The sequence below is a fragment of the Octopus sinensis genome, linkage group LG1 (genome assembly GCF_006345805.1).
Source record: "Octopus sinensis linkage group LG1, ASM634580v1, whole genome shotgun sequence".
In the NCBI taxonomy this organism is placed as follows: domain Eukaryota; kingdom Metazoa; phylum Mollusca; class Cephalopoda; order Octopoda; family Octopodidae; genus Octopus; species Octopus sinensis.
Window position 1 is genome coordinate 163,322,253 of NC_042997.1, and position 24,535 is coordinate 163,346,787.

The following is a 24,535-nucleotide window of genomic DNA, read 5'->3' on the forward strand; positions in this document are numbered from 1 at the left end:
AAAATGTAGGAAGCATAATAAGGAAATTACAATACAATGCTGTACGTTAATGTGGGTGTACTTAATAAAACATAATGGAAATTACTTCTCATTTCTGAAATATTTTCATTTTTAAACATTTGTAGTTATGCTACTGCTGAATTAGAAAGAAAGCACTGAGAGAAAAAGAACAAAAAACAACTCAAATATACTGTCAAACAGACTAAGAGCATTGGAATTTATGAGTTAGGTATGTTTGTAATTTATAACATTAGCAAGAATAGTTTTTTTTCCATACATTTAAATCTAAAGTTATGCCACACCTAATGAGGAGAGGGAATTCTAAAACATGAGGAATCAATTACATAAATATTTTAATTTGATAAACATTTATTAAAAGTAGGAACTGTTTTAGATTAGCCTTCTGTCATGTATTAAAATGATAAAGAAGATGGGCTTTTTTTTATAGATCAAAAGAAAAAAATTAGAAAATAAATAAAAAGTTAAAAAAAAAAGTAAAAATTTTTAAAAATTGGAAACGTGCCTTGTATACCATTTACTTTGCAGTTTGAAGTTTTATGGTATTCGATCTGCTGTTGTAATGTCGTTGTAATGTCATATTGTTTATGACTAGGACTGACAGATTGATCCAGAGAATCCTTGGTAATTTCAGAAAAAATATTTTCTTCCGAGATGCCAGAAATTTCAGGTTTTGGACGATTCTGAAATAACTAAAAATGATTCAGTTCAGTTGCATTAAAAACAGAAAATAAAACATAGCAGAAAGACACAGTGAAAAAACAAAATTATGCAAGGAAATACATACATTAATAAGCAAACTAAGAAGAAATCAATAATACAAGAAAGCATTTATAAAACATTAAAGACAATGATAGACCTCAATAGCTGATTGTGATTAGTCTTTAGTCACAGAAAATATTCAAGTATCGAGTGCAAATACCTGCAAGGAGTGAAAGATATTTTACAACAGGATATCTTTCCCAATTGACAACTATTTCACTATGAAACATATGGTACATTACTTGCAGTAAGATTCAAACTTTTCATCTATGTACTTATACTCTCTTCCATCTTGAGTTACTTTTTTATAAAAGTTTATATCTAGAGAAATTGAATTTTAGCACAAAATGTTCTTTATTATTTTAAAAAAATAAAAACTATATCAAAGCACTTACGCACAAATTATTACTTAACTTAAAAAATAAAGTTCTTTAAAAAAAAACGTACACAATTGTTTTTCATTTTTACCCTCAGCTTTAACTAGCTGATACTCTCCCTTCACGTTCTTATGAAACTACCTCCTACTCTTCTCCTCTGGAAGCCATCTACTCGCGATACCAGAAGGTGCACACTCTCCTACCCTGATGTAATCTCCAGGGATACAGGCATCCAGCAACAGGACCTCCGTATTGCTATGATGGACCGTGAAGTCTGGCGTAGCATGGTAAATTCCATTGTCTCGACCACAGTCGAACAAAGATGATGATGAAACTACCCCATTCCCCAATCCACAGACCAAATCCTCTCTTATGCTCACCTTTTTCTACCTTAAGTTTGCTCTGGTACCCCACCACTACCATCTTTATCATCTTCGCAGTTACTATAGCTCACCCTTAAATAATGTGGGGTAGCTATGTATCTCATCCATAACAAGATACCTGTACTTGTCATAATTAGCTTATCAGCACCTGGCATAAAGCCAACCCCTCCCACATAGCCATGGTGGGAAATTTTTCCTTTCTTGTTCTTTTTTTGTTTTGCAACTTACTTAGCAACCTCACTAGTGCTGGTGGCACACACACACACACATACATACTCAAAAAAGCACCCAGTGCACATTTTAAGGCAGTTGATGTTAGGATGGGCATCCAGCTATAGAAAACATACCAAAGCTGACACTGGAGCTCAACAGATCCCGTCAAACCATCCACTTATACTAGCATGGAAAACAGACATTAAATGATGAAAATAAGAAATTATTAAAAAAAAAAATGAGAAATTATGTAACTGACGTTAGTATGAAATACTTAAATATGTTCCCATAATTTGAGAAGTTTACTGTATTCTTGTAAACAAATTTTAAATATCAGCTTTGAGACCGAACTCCATTCTCATGAAATTATATTTAACTACTTGTATGAATTATTAATTCTGATTGTCTACAGTATTTACCAAACAATTATTTTAGTTCTCTGTTCTGTGAATTTAACATATCTCTTGACCTAAAGATTTACCACACAAATTATTGAGCTATAAAAACATAATATTCTGATTAAATCATTTTCATAATAATTTTCTCTGATATCAAATAATACATTAGCACATCTTTGTGTATCCAACTTAACATGACAAAGTTTAGCACAAAAGACAATAACTACAGGTAAGATTCTAACTACTTGCACAGAAATGGTTAAAATATTGCTAAGATAATACAGGATTGGTTAAAATATTGCTAAGAAAATACAGGATTGATTGAAATATTGCTAAGATAATACAGGATTGGTTTACAAGAAGACAATTTCAAGAACATGTAAAAACAAATGCATTTCTTAACCAAAGATTATCTTTACTGGAGATTGAAATAATCCTCTAATATTATCTAGGAAGAAACATGCTATCACTAAAACATTATCCAATGAATAATAAATAAAAGTTTTAATTTTGTGGCAGAAGAAAATGGCTAGAAACAAAAAAATCTTTTTGTATATATTTGTAATAGTGAAGAATCCAAAATAGAGATTTTAAAATAATTTACAATACAGAAACAAAAAATATATTAAAAAAGAAAACAGATTATATATGTAAAAAGATCATTCCATAAGTATTAAAACTAAAATTGGATGCAGCTACAAAGGACATAACTTACTGTGTATTTGTGTCCACAGAACATATGCATTTGAAACTATTTTCAAGCCTAGATTTCATCCTCAAAGAGAACCTAAATGGTTTGATTTGATTATTGCAAATTAAACTATTAAGTAAAATAGTTATCAGTAAACTGTTAAACTTTGATAGTATTTGTTGAAGATGGAGATATTCTCTGAGAATAAATCACAATTGATAATTAAAAATAAAAATTCTGAATTATCACACAATCAATTCTGTATAAGACCCATGAACTGGAGAAGTAAAAATCAATCTGTATTCAGGTTTCATCAAATTTCATTTAACAGAATCACTGGATAGCACCTTATTAAAGACTTAAAACATGCAAAGTGTTGCATCTCAGCAACACATTAAATTGACCAATAAATGATGTGGAATCTCATCAACTGTTATTGGAGATTCAAATTCTTTTATCTAGGATGCTTTTCTATAAGAGGCAAATTTGATATCCCTGTTAATAAATTTGCTTAATATTAGAATATAAATGTACAAGCAACATAATTTTTGTCTTTAATTTCTGACTAAGAATAAAATTAAAACATTTTTTCGTAGCTTACAGGCAAATTTGACAGCAGAATTTACAAGTTTCATCATAACTCACACGAAGTTATTTTTTATAAATTTCAAATCAAATTATGCTGACTGTATATTTCCCATGCAGACATAATTGAACTAAGAAAATTGATGCAAAACAAAGAACATTTATATTTCAAAACTCCAGAGAGAGAGAGAGAGAGAGAAAGAGAAAAAGCTAGAATTGCTACACCAGAACAGAATCAGCAAAGAATATAAAATACTGAAATCCAAAATAAAACAAATATACAACATAGCTAAAATGCATAACACAATCCTTCATCTGTATGTTCTTTCCTCATTAGGAATGATATTTGCTCTCAAAGTCAAAATTGTAACTGTTGCAGAATGCTATTACAGCTGACAAAGAGAAAATGCCTTCTTGCTTATTCAATAGTATGGAAAGGACAACAAAATACTAACAAAGCTTGCAGGATGACCAGGTTACAAATAAATAAATAAATAAAATAGCAGCAATTTCTTTTCCCGTTATGGTCAAGAAACAGCAAATAACTAGGATAGAGAGACAGGATAGCTTTTACTGGGATAGCTGACACTGAACTAACTCACCAGTGCAACCAAAGACTGTAGGTAGACTGTATGTGGAAACCATTCTGGGGTTTGTTGAGGAAGAACTGGCTCATGTTGATAGCCTATATAAGTATTTGTTGGCATTCTTTTATTTGTGCCTTCTGGCAGACTGCATCTCTAAAATGTAACAATCACCATCAGCAAAAATATGTGCAACTTGTTTTACAGCAAATCTGATTGGTGGAGGTACAAATTACAAAGAGATGTTTTGTTTTTATATAAACAAATGAAACTGCACTGCAATAAAATTGTTTGTGTATTTTTATTTAAGAGAAAAATGAAGAATTGCAATTTCTGCTTTTGAAAAGGGATAAAAAAAAAAAAATCAATTATTAAACCAATGAAAAACAATAAGTTTTTTTTACAATATCTATTTTTCCATAATACTATAGGTTACACAGCCAAGCTATCATTTGATGTCAACTTTTAAATGTTTTCATACAATTTTCTATACTAAGTTGGACAGCTCTAGAAAGTCATTAAAGATTTAATGTGTAATAAGAGAAAGAGCAATATCATTTAAAATGATGGAGAGCACTCCTATTGCTAACTATTTTAGCAATTAAGTTTAAGCTATAAAAACACTACAATGCCTATTAAGAAATTTAGAGCCTATATGTTAAAACAATTTTCCAGGTCATTGTGCTCTAAACAAAATTGATTACACTAAATCATAACAAATATATATGATGGATCTTTCAAACATGTTCTAACCTTAAAAATTTGGGAATGTTTCTTTAAACTGTATGGAAATGTTCTATTAATGACAGACTCAAATGATATTAAATGTCAATGTAGCAACAAAAGACATTTGCAGTACATGATCTGATTTTGAAAAATATCAGTTGAAGAATTTGAAATCATTGAAAAGTCCCAATGGTGTGATGAAAAATTTATGACATTAAAACAGTAAATGACAACCAGAGTGTATGAGTTTATTAGCAGTATAACCTCCCCACAATACATCTAAAATTGTTTAATATTTATTTTCTCACACTAGAAAGGTCTAGATGGGAAACTGTTTTTGAGATACTCTTCTGTTGCCAACCCTCAGTTCTTCCAGTAATACCATTGTACTTCTTGTGTGTCCATAGCTTGCACTGAGTACACTATATAGAATTCATGCATACACCTTTCCTACATGTCAAGCAGTGCCATTTAATCTAATAGGAGTAGAACCCTACCAGTTTCCCTGTTTACAAATATTTTAGTCTCAGTTAACTTCAAGGCCTTTTGATTTCAGGTTTTGCTTCGACACCAGGAATTTTTTTTACTAATTCCACAACAAATTTTGTTATAAGAATGAAGCATTCAGCACACAGAAGTTCCCAAGCACAGATTGTTTTCTTAAATTTCTCTGTTATTGCTTAGAGAACAGTGATAAATAAGAGGGTCGTTGTACTTGTGGCTAACTCTCACAAGCCATTTGTCAACCCCAAGATCACAAAATGAGAGTGTCAAATGTTAAGCATAATGGCTTACTTTTAGCTAAATACTTCTAAGAAGATGACATCAATACTGCTTTTCTCATGGACAAAACCAAGCTGCACAACAACTCTGTATGTGTAAAGTTACCTCCTCAAGTCGTGTTGACTAAGAAGGGCCAGTTTCCTGGTTTCCATGGTGTATAAATCTCCCACCTGGATGGGATGCTAGTCTGTAGTAGGATTACACATTCTTGCCAGCTAAGCAGAGTGGGGCAACATGAAGTGTTTTGCTCAAAAACACAATGCATTGCCCAGTCCAGGAATCAAAACCACAATCTTAGGATCATGAGTCTAACACACTAACCACTAAGCCACACACCACTTTGTGTGTGTGTGTGTGTATATACACATAGGAGTTTAAAGCAGTATCTGTCTACCAAATCCATTCATAAGGAATTGGTTAACCCCGAATAATAGTAGAAACCACTCACCCAAAGCACTACAAAGTGGGACTGAACCTGAAACCCTGTGGTTGTAAAGTGAATTTCTTAACCTCACAACCATACCTGCACCTGTCTAATTCATATTCTGGTAGCACTAGTACAACAGAATATGAACCACTTGAGGACAGCAGCAATAACCTTAAAACAAAGTGCAAAACAGCCTCCAGTAAATCTTCACGCTTAGTTCTCAAGTCCATCAGTTCTTGTTAAGCTTTGTTGTGATATGTTTATAATGCAACCTCAAAAATCAACCTCTTCAGGTAACTGATTTGAGTATTGCACTACATAATTTCTCTCATGGACAGCTATGTGGATAATTCAGCAGCAGATAGTGGGAATAACTTTCACATAAGACTTTACATTAGATTAACTGAAAACATTGTTTATAGAGAAATACTATAATCAAAGCTTTAGTTTCATTACATGGATCTCTTTGTAATCATAAACAAACTAAAATTTGAGGAAATTTCTAAATGTAAGAAGGGAATACAATATTTTGTTATCACTATATTTTGTTAAGTTATTTAGTGAACCTAAGGATGACAATTACTAGTTGCTATAAATGTGGGAAAAAAACAACAAAATAATGAAGTGTAAATATTTTTATCCTTACATCTGTGTCAGGATCATTGTCATCAGGATAAAATATACAGTATTTTTCAGCCACAAGGACATCATTAATATGAATGTCAATTTTGTTGTCAGAAGTATCTGTCAGACAGACAGACATTACACGGTCCTAAACAAAAAGATAAAAGACAAATAATTGGATAACATTTGGATAGTGTCTGGGGATTATTCTACTCACCTACAGCCCTTAATAAAATGAATTCCTTTAACATAATTATTAGCAATTAAGTGTAGAAAAAAAAGAAAGAAAGAAAGAAATATAACAGAAGAAAGTCTACAAGAATGAATAAGCCCAAATATTTTTTAAATAATTTACCATCAGCCTAAGAAAATTGCAGTGATTCAAAAGTTTCAATACATCAATTATTTTGTAACAAATTTTTTCTCATGAAATATACTGTTTACTACTGTAATTAATTTTGGAAATAATCAGGAATAGAGAGGTTTAGTGAAGCAACTAACTTTTACATTAAAGCTATTTGGAAGATTCTTCTAAGAGAAACTTATGAGATTGGAATCTTTATTAGTAAACTCTTAAAAGAGGTCATGCACAGTAAAATTGAGGCAGTCTCCAGTAGGATAGTATCAAACGACAGAACAGCAACTGTCTTATAAAGTCAAAATTCATGGTGGGATTGGGTAGCCATTCTTTGAAAGTGACAGCAATTTTCTATTTTAAAGAAAGGAAGAGTTATAATATAAAATATATAATAGAAAATAAAAGACTGGTTATTAAACAAATGTTTAAATAATAAATAAAATATACCTTCACTTGTATAACAAGAGCAATTAGTGGTTTGTTGAAACACAGAGATAACATACGGTTCCTGGCTTTTGTGCTCCATTCCTAAAGAGATAAATCAAAGCTTACATTGAAACATAAAACAATTCTGAATGTTAACAACTAATGTCAAAACAAGCAATGCAAAGTGAATGCTTATCTATTTTAACACAAATATACGGTAATGGTGCTAAAAAAAAAAAAAAAAAAAATTAGGCGCAGGAGTGGCTGTGTGGTAAGTAGCTTGCTTACCAACCACATGGTTCTGGGTTCAGTCCCACTGCGTGGCACCTTGAGCAAGTGTCTTCTACTATAGCCTCGGGCGAACAAAAGCCTTGTGAGTGGATTTGGCAGACGGAAACTGAAAAGAAGCCTGTCATATATATGTATGTGTGTGTGTCTGTGTGTGCCCCCAAGACTTGTTATACTTCGGCAATTCTGAGTGTGAAAAAATGTTTCCAAAAGTCATGGGTGCTGTATTGCTTTTTTGATTTTGTAAGCATGTAAACAAGAATTATACATGAAGATCTTTAAATAACTTACATCATTAATTGGTTTTACATTTGCTAATCTTCCTTCTATTGCTTGCATTGGTAGACTTAAGAAATGGTTTCTGTAAAAGACATAAAATTAGAAACCTCAGATTCAAAGCTATTGGGAGAAGTAAAAAAGAAGAACTGTTAGAAAAGAGGTTCTAACATACCGAAGTAAGCGTAGAGAGTTGCGAGAGACTGTGCAAGTATTGCCATAGTCAACAAAATACACCTGAAAACCAATAAAATTACAAAGGTTACAAATGGATGCAGAAAATGTTCAAAGATTTTTTTAAAAATTGAATAAATAACAAAGAATTCAAAATAAAAAATCCTTTTCTAAATGTAAGGTTAATGTGCTGGACAGTATGAAATATACAATGCTATATTTTAGAAAATAAGCACATTGTCAAAACAAGCAATGCAACCTTTATATAAAGGTTGACATACTTGATAACAATATTTCTGGCTATATATTTAAATTTATTTTGAAAATATTAAACAATTTAGAAATAAAATAACTTTTTTGTTCCTTATTAAGCCATGTTTAGAACAAAAAATTATGATGGGAGACTTCATTTTTAAAATTTTACAAAGAAATAATTTTGTATCATTGAAACAGAGGCAGTGTTAGGAAGTTGGCATTGAAAAGGATTAACTGTTTAACCCTTTAGTGTTCAGATTACTCTGATAAATGTAATATTTTTTCACTCAAATTGTTTTGAATTAATCATGCATTATCTTATAGCTTTGAGGTTTCAGTGACGTGATTGTTTATTTTAAGAATGTCAATGTAGGTTTGGTGTGAGAGGCTGGATCTGGCCAGTTTGAATATAAAACATGTGGAATATCTGGGCCAGATATGGCCGGTTTAAATACTAAAAGGTTAAGAGGCTAAGGAGATATTCAACCAAAATATTGAAGGAACCAAGAGAGAACTGTTAAATTTTAGGAATAATATTTTTATGATGTTTTGTAATACTTACCTCAACAAAGGATACATTTGGTACTTTCGTAATATAAACTCTATGCCAATTTTGATCTTCGGGATATATAGCTGCTGCTACTAAGCCTACACAAATGAATTCATCTGGAACATGATAGGCATCAGCATCAGAGGAATAATATAATAATCTATAAAAAAACAAACAACAATATTAATTCATTGATTACATGAATAGGTAAATGGCTGGTAACTAACTAAATGACTGTGCAAGATTAGAGAAAAACTCTTCAACAGAATATAAAACCAAATACATTTAAACATTTGTTTCTTCATATTGTCTAATTTAATTTTCTTTAAATTGATCTTTGATTCATTCTTTGAACTACCTCTACTTTGATTTTTTTGATACTTCATGTATTTTTCATCAGGTATACAATTTAATGTTCGAAATTCAATAGATCTATATTACACACCTACAAATTATTTTATTCTGTGCCAATATTTAGATACTCAACTCTTTAGGTTTCATTGTTATTCAGCATAATTTTTTTCAAACATACATTTTATAAAACACTTTATGAACAATTTTTTATTAATACAAACACTGATCAAATCATTCCATCATCATCCTCATTTAACATGTCTTCCATGCTAGCATGGGTGAGATGGTGCCACAAGAGCTGGCCAGGCCAAAGCCTGCACCAGACTTCTGCGACTATAATAGATTCATTTCTAACTCCTTTGTTGCATTACATCCAATTTCCTACTAAAATCTCCAGTTAATTTATACTTAAATAGAAAATCCCAGTTGTGAATTTTACTTTAAAACTCTCAAATAGTTGGATAAATTAAAACAAAACAAGCCTTTAATGTTCCCCAAAAATTGAAACATTCTTGTGTCAGTGATATGATAAAATGCATCCAGGCCATGTTGTAAAATGGTTAGTAATAGGAAGGGCATCTAGCTGTAAAGACCATATGTAACAACAAAGATTGGTAGTTTTATCTTTTGTTGTGAGCATCAGAAAACTAAGGCCAAGTAGTAAGTTGTGCTGTAAACAAAACTGTCCAATCCATGCCAGGATGGAAAAACCAACAAATTATTATATTTTGAATTTGAACACCATCCGAAAGATCTCTACTGAGGTAGAATGACAAAAAAGTTCAATTTAACAAGACATTTACTACGTATGGAAACCCAAATCTACTCTGTGAGATGTCATCTTTTTCAACAAGTTCATATACTGCCTAGTTTCCTATGAAACCTGCATGTGATTATGAGAAGCTATCAAATAGGCTTCACAAGATGAATAGATTACAATAAGTGAATAATCTTCAACTCTTTAGCGTTCACATTATTCTGTCAAAAGTAATGCTCATGTATTCACATCTTTTTAATTAATCTTGCATTACCTTATAGCTTTGAGATAATTTTTAGAATGACATTTGTAGGGTGGGTGTGCAAGGCCAGATATGGCCAGCTTGAACATGATAGAGGTAGAATATTTTGGCTGAATATGGCTGGTGTAAATACTAAAGGGTTAATAGAAAGTTTTCTCTTATCAATTAATAAATTTAACTTACTCAAGTTCATCCATCAAATTCTCCAAAGCAACAGAGTATGCTTTTCCTCGGAATTTCAACCAAAAATGTCCTGGGTTTTCAATGTTGCTAACAAACACTTCAACAAAATGGATGTTATTTGGGATATCAAGAAGTCGATATGCCACACCAGGACCAACAGCATCTTCTGGTAAGGATGTAATGGCTAAAGACTGGGGAGGATTCTGAAACAGTTTGAACATTAGTTTGAACATTCTTAAATATATCACATTGAACAAGAAATAATAAAGTGGGAAATAATCAAGAATTTTAAAATCAAGTGTGTGTGTGTGAATGTATGTATAATGTACATATGCATATATGTATGCATATGTAAACATGCAATCGATATACAGTACTCATAACACTAAGTCAAACTATAGGAAGCTGGTGGTATGAGATTGATATTCTAAGTTCTCACACACTTATATCATTAGAACATGTAGATATTAAAAGAACACACAAGTGCACATGCAAACACGCACATTGAGTTAGTGTGTGGATATAATAGTGTTTAACAGTTAATTAGTAGCCAATGGAATACAAAACTCCAAAATTACATTATACCATTATGAAAACATTTTGGAGAATTATGAATTTTAAGCCCTAGTCTGATCACTAGTCTTCATGAATTCTGAATTAACAAGTACCCCAGACTCGTAAAGAGAGCACTGGAATATGAGTAGGTAAGCAAAAATATTTGAGGATATTTAAAACTATGTCTAACAAAACATATACAGAGAAAATAATTTACTTGGAATGAATTTATTTCCAACCTCAACTGTATTATGTATAAGCAGAAATTAAACCAATCAAATCATCCCTTAATGTTTTTGATACTATTCAAGCAAACCACTAACTTTAAAGTGTTCATATTTAAATTAAAATCTATCATAGTGCTATGCAAGTACATTTAGATGCATTCTATTACAAATGCAAGGTAAATATATCAACTAATGAAAAAAGTTATAGTTATTCTACTAACTTCTAAATTTTTGAGTATTTAAAAATTAAATGAAACACAACAGGGACATTTTCTTGTTAGAAAAATAGACAAAAAATGATTAAAACAATAAAAACAGAAGAGTCAAGCAAATGTAAAAGGCAAGAATGAGAAGTAGAATTAATAAATGATTAATACCACAGAATGTTTTGGAATAAGTTGTTGAATAGGTTGCTGATTTTCTTTAGAGTTGTATTTTTTTGCAGATTTTATGGTCAAACATGCTGTCATAGAAAAGTGAAAAGAATTTCTTTTACAAATTGATAGAGATGAAAATAAATAGAATTTTTAAAGGTATTAAAATAGTATATACCACAAAAGAATTTACATGTTAGTAAAAACATACATTAACACTTTTTTAAAAAATAATCTTTACCTATTTTAAAAAGTCAACTCAGGCAAATGACTAACAAACCAGTGAGATTTTGAAATGAGAATTCATTTAACTTAACCAGACTGCTCTAATGGAGTAGTGTTTCTGAGCCATATTCCAAATGGAATGCAAATTGCTCGATCAAACTTGCCCGAGGCACAGTCCTCTCAAATCTCAAGTCTATTTATAGTCAAATCTCAAGTCCATTTATAGTCAAATCTCAAGTCAATTCAAGTTAAAGCGATTTTGCTTGTTAACCTTCTATGAGACAACCATAACTTTTAAATGATAAAAAACATTTTCTTTATTTAAAAGAAAACTTGGGGAAAGCAATCATCAATATTCAATCTACCAAATAAGATATTTAGTTGCAAGGAACTGTTATTTAATATTAATCTAGACTTTTACAAAAAATATAATTTTTCAAGCTTTTAACCTCATCTTTGATGTAATGAGGCATGTACAACATATAGTTTAGAAAAGTAAAGGCTCCTAGTTGGAATTCAACCCAGATGTATGTAGATGTAAATATTTACAAAACAAAATGACTTATCTATAGAAATTAGGTTAATAGCCTGAAAAATTATAAACATTAACATCTTATCTTGGACATTTCAACATTTAAAATTTTATAATATAATTTTACTGTCCGTAGTTGTTGATTCTGGTAGTCAAGATTAAACCAGAAAAAGGAAATAGGATTCTTTGATATGAACTACCAACAATGGTGGCTTCTCTAACAAGAAAACCATGAACATTCACACATATCTAACATTAAATAAATTTACTTAACACCAGATTATCTTAAACTAGTCATAACTCTCAAATCAAATTGTTCATTAAAACCTCATAGATACAAGTAAATGAGTGTTCTACAGATATAAACTATATGACCTGTCCAGATTGCTGCTCAACAGACCAGTTGGAGAGTAATAATTATCTCTTGTTTCACACAAAAGGCTATGCAAATACACACACAACTTACAACAGAAAACAGAAAATATTTTATAAAACGTGTGTATAGATACACACACACACACATTATATAAAACATATACTAACCATTTCCAGAGTAACTTATTTCAATAATATTATTGGCCAGCGAGAGTATGTAGCTCTCCAGGCTTTTATAACCAACATCTGAAGGTTGAAATTCTGACCCTGTTGTTGCCTGAAATAAAAGGAACAGTAAAATAAATGGAGAAACTACAAATTATTACTTCTTCCAAGATTAAATAGAAAAATTCTAAAATGCTTTCACTAAAAGTCAATAATGACCACGTTACTGAAAGCAATATCATAGATTCATCTTGCCCTTATATTTCTATATTTCCAAGGCTTCAAAAATAAAATCCTAAATTACCTTTTGATTACACACCTTCATAGTTGAAAATGAGAGTATTTGATGGATTAAAACTGAAAGAAATTGAGACACAACTGGAATGACTTTGATCACAGGTCATCTTCTTCAGGAATGATCTGTGGCTAAACAACAGCATAACACTTGGAAACAAATTTTATACTCTGTGCAATAATTACCAAGTCTAATTTTAAATGGTGATTGCTATGAAAGGGCAAAATTCCAGATATCAAATAACACAATAGAAAGAAATTGCATCAATTATTAAAAAAGTAAATAAATTTGTTGATATCAATATTTCTCACCTTGTAGTTCTCCATAAAGCAATCTAGATTTAGTCCATTTGGAAAAGATTCCATCATTTTGGAAATGCTTAATCGGACTTCTTTTTCTCTTTCTTTGATTAGCTTATTTTTATTTAACTCAAGAGAATGCAACTGATCTATTAGGGGAGAAAAAAAATAAAATAAGAACTAAAATACCAATTGTAGATGATAAAGCAAACAGTTAAGATTTTTCATTAAAAACAAACTTTTAAATTGATTAAGAATCTAGGACAAACCTTTTCTATTTGTCCTAGATAATTCTAATTGATAATTCTAATTGTTAAACATGGAAGGTAGACATTAAACGATGATGATGATGAATTTCAAATATTTTATTTGAGTACAGATGTTTTATAGCCAAATATCCCCACCCCTTCTTGGAATCAACTTCAGTAGTGAATTTTAAGTCTACTGCAAGTCTTACTCAAAGGTAGTTTTAACAGGATTTGGAATTCAGTTGAAGAGTCATTAAACTGCTCTCTTAATTTTCTGTCACCAATCTACCCAAAACCACTCCTGATTCTATGACACAAACTTTCTGTTTTAACCATTTCAATACCAACCTCGCTGAAACCACCTCTGGTTCTGTAGTACAAATGTCATGTTATCATAAGTTTTGAATTAAAATCTTCCAAACCATAGTCACAATTTATGTTCCTAATACTAGCTTAATGATAATTAAGTTATTTTATTAAATTCTTCGTTATATTTAAAATTAATTGAGAGAAACACAGAGCATCTCAAAATAAATACGGTAATAAACGGGTTAAAGGAAACTAAATGAAAACTTTCATCAAAATTTCAAATTAATTTATATCCCAACACCAACTTAATAAAATGACACAGTTATCTAACTAAATTCCTCATTATTTTCAAAATTAACCAAAACAAAGGCAGCATATTTCAATAAAAATATGGTAATAAAAGTGTTAAATATTCAGTAATCCTAACACTCTGGACTTGAAACAACCATCTTTTTGACCTTTTACTTCCTATTTTATTGCTACTACAATCTCGGGAAGTTAACTGGCACAGCGACAGAAGAGATGGGATAGTTAAAAGCAGCCAGTATCAGCACTTATACTTCAAGCTATGAACCAACTAATATATCCACATTTCATTATTGTGAAAATACCAGAGACAATCTCAAACTGAGAAACATCTGAAAACATACTACAGGCACACTTCTGAGAGCTGTACATTTCTCTGAGTTAATGAAAACATTAAGAAATTGTGATCAAATCACTTTTACCCCTATTAATTGTGGTTGAGCAGTTTCCTCCCACAAAATGGGGAACAAATTTAAGTCATAGATTTCTATAATGCAAAATGAAATTGCTATATTGAATAGGACGATAAAGTATTAAGAAATTCTGTTATAGGTTCCAGTTTGAAAATTTTCTCTTTGTCTACAAAACAATGGAAAACAACAATGAACAAATATACTTACTTGCCAACTTCTCTGCAGTTTCTTTAGATTTTTTAGTATCATACAAGATCCAATCCCCACTGCCAGCAGGCCTCACAATGTGGATTGCGTCCAATTTGGAAACTAAATCTATTACACTTAGGAAGCCCATATCTCGATAATCCAATTCAGAACCATGATATTTCTGTAAAATTTTTTTTGAAAAACCACAACAAAATAAAATAAAAATCAAACAGTGTCTCCAAAATATTTCGAACATGTGAAAATTTATGTAAGAAATTCCATTCAATACTTACTTGATATGCAGAACATAATTTAGAAGAATAAAGCCCTTCTGGATTACAATCAAGAATCTGAAAGATAAGCAACAATTATTAAACACAGAAAATCTTCCAAATTCTATAAAGAAAAATATTTTGGCATCCTATGGAAAACAAAGACAAATCCCAAAAGCTCATTACAAGGTTTATTGATTGTTTGGGTATCAAGTATCCATTGACTGGATAACCAATGTCCACTGTCTGGATATCAAATTTCTATTGCCTGAATATCAAATAAGCATTATCTAATTGCAAAATATTTATTATTCAAATAAATGTCCATTATCTAGTTGCTAAATAAATATCCATCAACATCCTCGTAAAATATATTCCATTGTGACTGGCTTCCGTGCCAGTGACACGTAAAAAGCACCATCCGAATCGTGGCCAATGCCAGCGTCGCCTTGACTGGCTTCCGTGCTGGTGGCACGTAAAATGCACCAATTCGATTGTGGCCGTTGCCAGCCTCGCCTGGCACCTGTGCAGGTGGCACATAAAAAGCACCCACTACACTCACAGAGTGGTTGGCGTTAGGAAGGGCATCCTGTGTTTCATCCCTTCATCAGGTGTCTTGGGGAAATTTCAAACCTGGGTTCTCATTCCTAAGGTATTTTTCAAAGTAATTATTATTATTATTATTATTCAGGTCACAGCCTGGAATCGAACTCGGAATCTTGGGGTTAGTAGCCCATGCTCTGTGGGCATATGGCATAGTGTACTGATTGCTTTCAGGCATTAGGAAGGGCATCCAGCTGTAAAAACCATGTCAAAGCAGACAATAGAGCTTGGCACAGTCCTCCGGCTTACCAGTTCCTGTTAATCTGTTCCACTGATGCCAAGCATGGAAAATAGATGTTAAATGATATTATATATATATACATACATACATACATACATACACACACACACACATGATGTCATTTAAAGCACCCAGTACACTCTGTAAAATGGTTGGTGTTAGGAAGGGTATCCAGTCATAGAAACTATCTCAAATGAGACTAGAGTCTGATACAGCTTGTCAGCTCTGGTCAAACTGTCCAACCACTGCCTGCATGGACAATGGACATTAAATGATGGTGTATACACACACACATACATTTGCACATATATGTGTGAGCAAACGTTTCGTTAAAAATAAAAATAACAGAAGTAACTTGAAATTTAAAGAAAAAACATACCTTCATGATATTTGAGGTAATTTCAGGATTTATTTGGTCAAACATATCATTGCTTTCAGACGAATTGTTCTTTTTCTCTAGATTAGCAGCAGAGGAATTATACGACTCTCTTCTCGGTGAATATTTTTTATTATCTAATTGAAAAAAAAAAAAAAGAAAAAAATTGCAACAATTATACAATAGCAAAAGATGTGAAAGGAAAACTTGAATTGCATAGAATGACTGAATTTACAAGTTAAAAAAATTTTTTAGGAGTGATTCACATCATTGTGGTGGTTATTGATAGGTAGTATTAATGTGCAAGTAGCTACTAGGCCTAGCAGGAGTCAAACATTTAAATCTATTATTTATTTATTTCATATTTCATTTGATAAACATTGCTGGTTTCAGGTTTCCAAAAGACTGCTCATTAGTCTCATGCATTTCTGGCACCCGGCAGATGCCAGGACCCCTGGACTGGAGATACGTAAAAAGCACTATCCGAATCGTGGTCGATGCCAGCGCCGCTTCGACTGGCTTCCATGTTGGTGGCACGTAAAAAGCACCATCCGAATCGTGGCCGAAGCCAGTGCCGCCTCGACTGGCTTCCGTGCAGGTGGCACGTAAAATGCACCAATCCGACCGTGGCCGATGCCAGCCTCGCCTGGCACCAGTGCAGGTGGCATGTAAAAAGCACCCACTACACTCTTGGAGTGGTTGGCGTTAGGAAGGGCATCCAGCTGTAGAAACTTTGCCAGACCGGAGCCTGGTGCAGCCTTCTGGCTTCCCAGATCCCTGGTCGAACCGTCCAACCCATGCTAGCATGGAGAACGGATGTTAAACGATGATGATGAAGACAAGGGATTCTTTCTGCAGCTAAGACCAAATATTATATAAGACCATCTTCTTTTGGTGGGTTGAGTGATTCTCAGTGATGTCTGCATTTCACCACTATACATTAGGTACAGGCATGGTTGTGTGGTATGAAGTTTCATTCCTAACCACATGATCCCTGGTTCAGTCCCACTGTGGCACCTTGGCCAAATGTCTTCTACTATAGCTTCAAGCTGTTCAAAGCCTTGTGAGTGGATTTGGTAGATGGAATAGACAGAAACTGAAAGAAGCCCACTGTATATGTACACATGTGTGTATGTCGCTGTAACTTAGTGGGTCGGAAAAAGAGACAAACAGAATTAAGTACCAGGGTTAACAAAATAGATACGGGGGTCAATTCATTCAACTAAAAATTCTTGAAGGCAGTGCCCCTGTATGGCTGCAGTCTAATGACCAAAACAAGTAAAAGATAATTAGCAAAAACACACATGCACACACACACACTGGGCTTCTGCACTGACTGTTTACCACATTCTACTCACAAGGCATTAATCAATCCTAGGCTACATTAGAAAACACTTGCCCAAGGTGATGTGCAGTGGGACTGAAGCCAGTACCATGTGGTTATAAAGCGAGCTCTTTGACCACACAATCATGCCTGTGCTTATTTCAAATCTCAAAAATATTTTTATCCAAGATCCAGTAAATGCTGTCAGAACATTTGACATTTACTAGGTTCTTGTATGCCTAAAGCAGGGGTTCTCAATCATTTTTTACCTACTATTTTATTCTGGTGAACCCTACATAGCCATTCGATGTTTAAAAACTAGTTTTATAGAAACTTCTTTCAAAATTCTTATTTTGTTTTTCACACATTAACTTGTGTAGGTTGAACTATGTAAAACATTTGAAAAACAAATCTCGCAGTTTCTTGCAATACATACCAATACATACATCAAAAATACTATTGTGGACCCCCAGTTTGCTATTTTGTTATATGGATCCCACCAAAATCTTACATGGACCTTCAGGGGTCATATGGCACCCAGTTGAGAATCACTGACCTAGAGAATTAACAGTGGGGATCACTAATTAGATGAGTAACAAAAACAGAATCATTATAAAAATCAGTTTAGACAAGATATTCTATGTTGAGAGCAAAACGTTTAAAGATGGTATAACATCATTCATTAATAACATTTTACAAGTAATTCTTCACAATAAAGGTTCAACACAACTATAGTCTCTCAGTCTTGAATTATTTCAGGTATTTTTGCTGTTGATATACCAATATGAGAAAAAAAAAAAAAAGAGCAAGTGGAATATGGCAACATGAATATATGGTTGATGCCAGTGCCACCTGACTGGCTCCCATGCCGGTGGCACATAAAAAGCACCCACTACACTCTCGGAGTGGTCGGCATTAAGAAGGGCATCCAGCTGTAGAAACTTTGCCAGATCAGATTGGAGCCTGGTGCAGCCCTCTGGCTTGCCAGTCCTCAGTCAAACTGTCCAACCCATGCCAGCACAGAAAGTGGACATTAAACGATGATGATGAATACTTATTTCTAAGGAAATCTAAGAGATCACATACTTTATTCATTTAACATTCAGATTATTCTGTCGAATGTAATGCTTGATTATTCACTATGTTTTGAATTAATTTTGAATTATCTCAAAGTTTTGATACTTCAATGAATTGTTTATTTTTGGAATGGCTTTGTAGGTAAGGTTTGAAAAGTCAGTTTGAACACAAAACAGGCGAAAGTCCAATCGATTACTGTTTCCTCAAATACATTTATTTAATGAGTCAAGGAGGGAGCCACTATATGGTTGATTGCTCTATTAGAAATAACAGCCAAATCTCACTCAAGTTACTCTGTTGTCTTAAAAAATGGTTACATTGGAAAATACAGCCCTACACACACATATATTCCCACCCATGCCAGCATAGAAAATGTTGAATGATTTTATATGGTTGTCAAAGTAATTAAATTACACACACAATTTCCTCAATTTATCATATCCTTTTATTGCTTGCAACTAATGGAGCCCACGTGGAAGTGTTCTGATGTTTCTGATAAATATTTATTTATTTGCCAATATTTTCCAATAAGCTCTCCTGAATTATCATATTTTTCAAATTGTAATGGTAATTTATGGACACCCTAACTCCCTGTATGTACAATCACTTCAATGACAATCATACTTGGTGATGGATATACAACTTAGCAGTTTCATGTATGTGCACATAATAATGTTGAAAACTCATCTAGTGTATATGTTATGGATCTCAGTTGAGCACTTGCAAAAGAAAGAGGGGTTAAAAAAGGCTGCTACAGGATCCATGTAAGATTTGGTGGTGGTGGGGGCATGCAACAAAATAGTAAATTGGGGAGGTGGGGCTACAATGGTATTTTAAGGATCCCCTGAAAATTTTTTGCTTTAAATGTATTTGTATGTATTGCAAGAAAAAGCAAGGTTTCTTTCCCTAACATTTTACATAGTTCAACCTACACAAGTTAATATGTAAAAAATAAAATAAGAATCTTAAAAGTATCTATAAAACTAGGTTTTAAATATCAAATGGTGATGGGGGTCCAGCGGAATAGAATTGTAATCAAAAGGGTCCAAAGATTTAAAAAATGGTTGAGAACTCCTGATTTAGATAATTTTAAACAGGAAATTTTCATCATAGAACCATGGATAGTCTCAAGTGGTTTGGTATCAGAGAGGCTACAGTCTTAGAACCAAAACATTGAAGAGCTTTTGGAAAATAATCAAATCATTTTTTTTTTCTTCAGATATTCTTCTATAATCAATAACATTAAGATTATTTGAGGGGGAAATAAAAACAATTAATAGAAATCGCTTAATTATAAGTTGTCAAAAATCCAATAAGAAATTAATTCTTGAAAAATCACTTTAGATGAAATTGATAATTAAATCTAATTGACTGATCTACAAACACAGCCAGCTGTATACAATGTTGTCATTAAGTAGTTAACAAGAGATTTTTGTTCCTTTCGAATAGAAATATAAAAATCAATATTTTACCCATAAAATTACAAAATAGGTAGTCTAGAATATTTGCCAACAAAGAGAATCTGAATAGATAAGAATCAATAGTGAAGAATTTTTAGGAAGGCAATCACAAAGGAAGATGATAAACTTAAAGGACATAACAGGCTATTTATTTCTAAAATCTTGCAAACTGACAATAAGAAATTGAAAAGAAAAACAAAAAAAATTACATGAATAATTAGCTTGAATAACTATATTGAAAGGTGATTGGCACTTTTACATGATACTGTTTAGTCCAAGGTCAGCCTTGATGGAACAAGTTTGGGATCTAAGAGAACCATGGGTAACCTTTCTCAAGAAACAGACTGGATGAGACATGGCTCATCATCAATAGAGGTGCACTACTAAAGAAATTCACGATAATTTTTCATTGGGCATGTCATACACAAAGTCCTATGGCCAGCAAGCTGCCCATGAGTGATTTAAGATTTTCCAACATCTGCAACTATTCTCTGTCTTTCTTTTAGACACAATGTAACAAGGACTACATTATCCAGTGTGTTCTTCCATTCATGAAGACAGCAGCAAGTGATTTGAGGGAAATTTAAGTTCTAACTCTAGCAACAAGGTAATTTTACATCAATTCCCATCCCAGGTTAGCATGAACAGGGTAGGTCTGCAATGCAACATATTTTTCCATTATATAGCACGAGAGTTTTACTAAGGTCTTTGTTACATCATGCCATTCCTATTCTCAGCTACTATGACAATGGACACCAAGTGAAAATTATTCTGATAACAGCACAAGAAAAGTTCTCTAGCCTTTCCCAGAATTTCCAGATTAGAAATTTTCAAAATTATGGAAAATGAAATAAAAGTAGGATGGAAGTAGAAGAGAGAGGAAAATGTTTGTCATCACTTGCAAAGTTATTTTCTATCTTTTTCATAAATAGTTAACAACACAATTCCTGCTTGCATTTCTTTGATAATTGAAACATTTGTCCATTAAGCAATATTCTCACATAAAAAAAAAAACAAGACATCTTGAGCTAATGAGATGCTTTTATGAAGTTCATTTGATCTGTTAGAAATGGCTATCAAATCATCTTAAAACATCTCTTTTACACAAAAGTACACATTGGGTAATGAAGTCTGGAGTGTACTCTTGCAGACAATGAAAAAAGTGGATCATGTCTTTGATCATCAGTCTTCTGCTTGGGTTGAACTGAAGCTAAACAACAGTGTCAACACAAGCATACAAAGTAGAGATGAAAACATTCTCACTTCAACAGATAAGCTGGTTTCAATTAAAAAGAAAGTTGTAATTTGGAAAAATAGAGCTGAACGTGGTAACTTCAAAATGTTTCCCTTTAACCCTTTAGCATTTAAACCAACCATATCTGGCCAAAAGTATTCAGCCTGTTTTATGTTCTAACTGGCCAGATCTGGTCTCACACCAACCCTACAATATCGTTTTAAAAATTAACAGCTACCTCATCAAAATCTCATAGCTACAAGATAATGCATGATTAGTTCAAAACAATGTGGATAAAAAGGATTAATTTTGGCAGAATAATGCGGACACTAAAGACTTAATACATAAAAGCTGCATAAAAGAAACAACTCCTATTGTATTTGAACATTTGACAAATCTGGAAGGAAAAATAAACTTTTATTTTCTGTCATTGAACACAGAAGAGTATGATTGGGTTCAAAATCCCTTCATAAAAATTCCATCTAATATTGGCCTGAAAATATGAAGAAGAGGAACTGGCATCTATATCCAGTGATTGCGGACTTAAAATCAAATATGCTGAGTTACCTATTGATACATTTTGGAATACTATTATAGGAGAATACCCCTCAGTAGCACAAAAAAGCTTTATCTGTTTTGATGCAGTTTTCCACATCGTGTTTATGTGAGTTAGGGTTTTCAACCCTCAATAACATCAAATCCAAAAAAATGAGAGAGGCTCTGTTACATCGCAGAAGAAATGAGGGTTTGTCTTTCTCAAATATGTCCCAATATTGAAAACATTTCCAAAAAACATCAAGTGCATGTTTCTCATTGATAACTTTGCTTCATATATTGAATAAAGAGTAGGTACGTGCAATTTTTATGTATTATTAATTATCTATATATTGCTTTATAGTTTATGTTATGCTAATATGTATAAAACCTCTTTTGAATAAATTTTAGAATTTATGTCCAAAGTGTGCCAAAATATTTTAACTTCTTGTAAGGTGTGCCAAGAGTAAAAATAAGTTTGGGAACCACTGTCCTAGACCTTCAGATGAATAGCTCAATGGCCAAGCATGTTTCCTTACAAGACATAATGCTAAGACAAGGGGAAGATATAAAACACGCTGGAACACTGCTTTAAAAGTTTTTTTTTAGTTAAAGAAATTGACTCCAGCCTAGTACTTATTCTATATATTTTTTTTTTGTTGATGAAACACAACACAACATGCAGTTGTCATGGTAACAAACTGTTAATTGGCTAAAATTACCCAAATTTTCCCAATTCCAAATAACATCAGATTCATTAATTTACGAGATAAAGTAGAGGCTGATTTTGTCAATCAATTTAACTAGATCCTGTTTTTCTGTTGTTGACCGTTTATCACTGGTTCCTTCGATACTGGCTCTTTGATTCACTGAGTGACAAATTTTGCTTCAACCTGTACAATTCTTTATTTTCCGTAAAAATTTCTTATTTACTTTCTGCTCATCATAGTAAGAAACATAATTTCCGTTACCAAGTTATTTTCATTGTTTACTATCTTCTGCATCTGGGTATTTCTGTATACGTATATAACCATGCCTAGAAGGAAAGTGTCAAATTTGTCTACAATGTCACGGTCAGCCAAAAGAATGTCTCTGTCTAGGGAAAAAGAGACAACTGCACAAAGGGAAGCAAGCCAAGAAACGAACAGACTGTGCACTACAAAAGCCAGAGCATCTCAAAGTGACGAACAGAGGTATGCACGCCTGACAAGGAATAGGGTTTCCACTGCAGAACGAAGAGCAGTTCATTGTGCAGATGACACTAGAGTTTCCATTGGTGCAATGATAATAGAGTGCATACATTGTGAAGCAAGGAAGTGGCCTGGAGATCTGCATAATCTAGACGGTGTTTTGAAATTTCATTATTTTCTTTAACCCGGGCAGCACTGGGTATTTCTACTAGTGTGTGTGTGTGTGTATGGAGAGAATTCATGAAAAAAACAAAAGATGAAGACAGATAGTGTAGAAAACAAACAGATGTATTAGTATCACGCTCAGGAATTGAAAAAGTCTTTTATGTTTCGAGCCTACGCTCTTCTACAGAAAGGAACACAGAAAGAAACAAGGAGAGATAAAAATGTGTGTAGTGGCTACCGATCTGACAGGCTGCTTTCAGTCTCCATCAACCAAGTCCACTCACAAGATTTTGGTTGGTCTTGGGTAAGAAGATATTTGCCCAAGGTGCCATGCAGTGGGACTAAACTTGGAACCATGTGGTTGGAAAGCCAGCTTCTTACCACATAGCCACATATATATATGTGTGTGTGCATACATAGACATGGATTAACACACTACACCATTATGGCCATGCCTGCAATTGAATGTATGCATGAATATGTGAATGTGTGTATGTGTGAAAATTCACATTCCTTGTGGTGGTGATTTTAACGTTATGATTGGTTACTGTGCACTTTTTGAAGTGGAATATAAAAGAATTGCTTTTGAGACAAAGGTTGGTGACAAAAAGTGCATCAACCTGTAAAATCCTAACTCAAATACCTCTCAACATAAACACATGCTAGCATAGAAAAATGAATGTTAAACAAACACGCACCAATACACATACAGTGTGGTTAAGAAGTTTACTAAAAAGCTAGACATAGCTGTGAGGTTAAATTTGTTGTAAAACTGGTTTATTTTATGTACAGTCCCACTGCATAGCATCTTAGTGAGGTGTCTTTTACTATAACACTGGGATAACCAATGCCTTGCAAGTGAATTTGGAAGACAGAAACTGCAAGAAACCCATAGTATATGTGTATGCACATGCATGTGCATGCTGACAGTCCACTCATCACCACTTGAGCAAAATGGTGACGATATTCACATTCCTTGACAATGTAACCAGTCACTCTGATAAAAACCTTTTCACTTGTAAACAGGTAGGAGCTGGGAACAAGAAGCACATTCAGCTGCAAAAATTTTGCCTTAACCCTTTTGTTACCAACC

General features: G+C 32.9%; 1 protein-coding gene across 7 annotated transcripts in view; it reads right to left on the bottom strand.

Moving 5' to 3' along the window:
* The window catches only part of LOC115217252 (tudor domain-containing protein 5-like), a 59,153-nt gene that overhangs the window by 23,140 nt on the left and 11,478 nt on the right, over positions 1–24,535 (bottom strand). For 3 of the 7 annotated variants that reach the window (XM_029786911.2, XM_036506220.1, XM_036506223.1), the window contains exons 3-16: positions 16,462–16,595; positions 15,260–15,316; positions 14,985–15,147; positions 13,514–13,650; positions 12,911–13,019; positions 11,614–11,699; positions 10,455–10,657; positions 8,911–9,058; positions 8,095–8,156; positions 7,935–8,004; positions 7,377–7,457; positions 6,594–6,719; positions 4,030–4,167; positions 524–710 (exon numbers count right to left, since the gene is read on the bottom strand). In XM_029786911.2, the coding sequence (XP_029642771.1) occupies positions 524–710; positions 4,030–4,167; positions 6,594–6,719; positions 7,377–7,457; positions 7,935–8,004; positions 8,095–8,156; positions 8,911–9,058; positions 10,455–10,657; positions 11,614–11,699; positions 12,911–13,019; positions 13,514–13,650; positions 14,985–15,147; positions 15,260–15,316; positions 16,462–16,595 (1,701 nt within the window). The remainder of the gene's footprint in view (positions 1–523; positions 711–4,029; positions 4,168–6,593; positions 6,720–7,376; positions 7,458–7,934; positions 8,005–8,094; positions 8,157–8,910; positions 9,059–10,454; positions 10,658–11,613; positions 11,700–12,910; positions 13,020–13,513; positions 13,651–14,984; positions 15,148–15,259; positions 15,317–16,461; positions 16,596–24,535) is intronic. The other 4 variants (XM_036506222.1, XM_036506221.1, XM_029786904.2 and 1 more) reach the window with 4 other exon arrangements.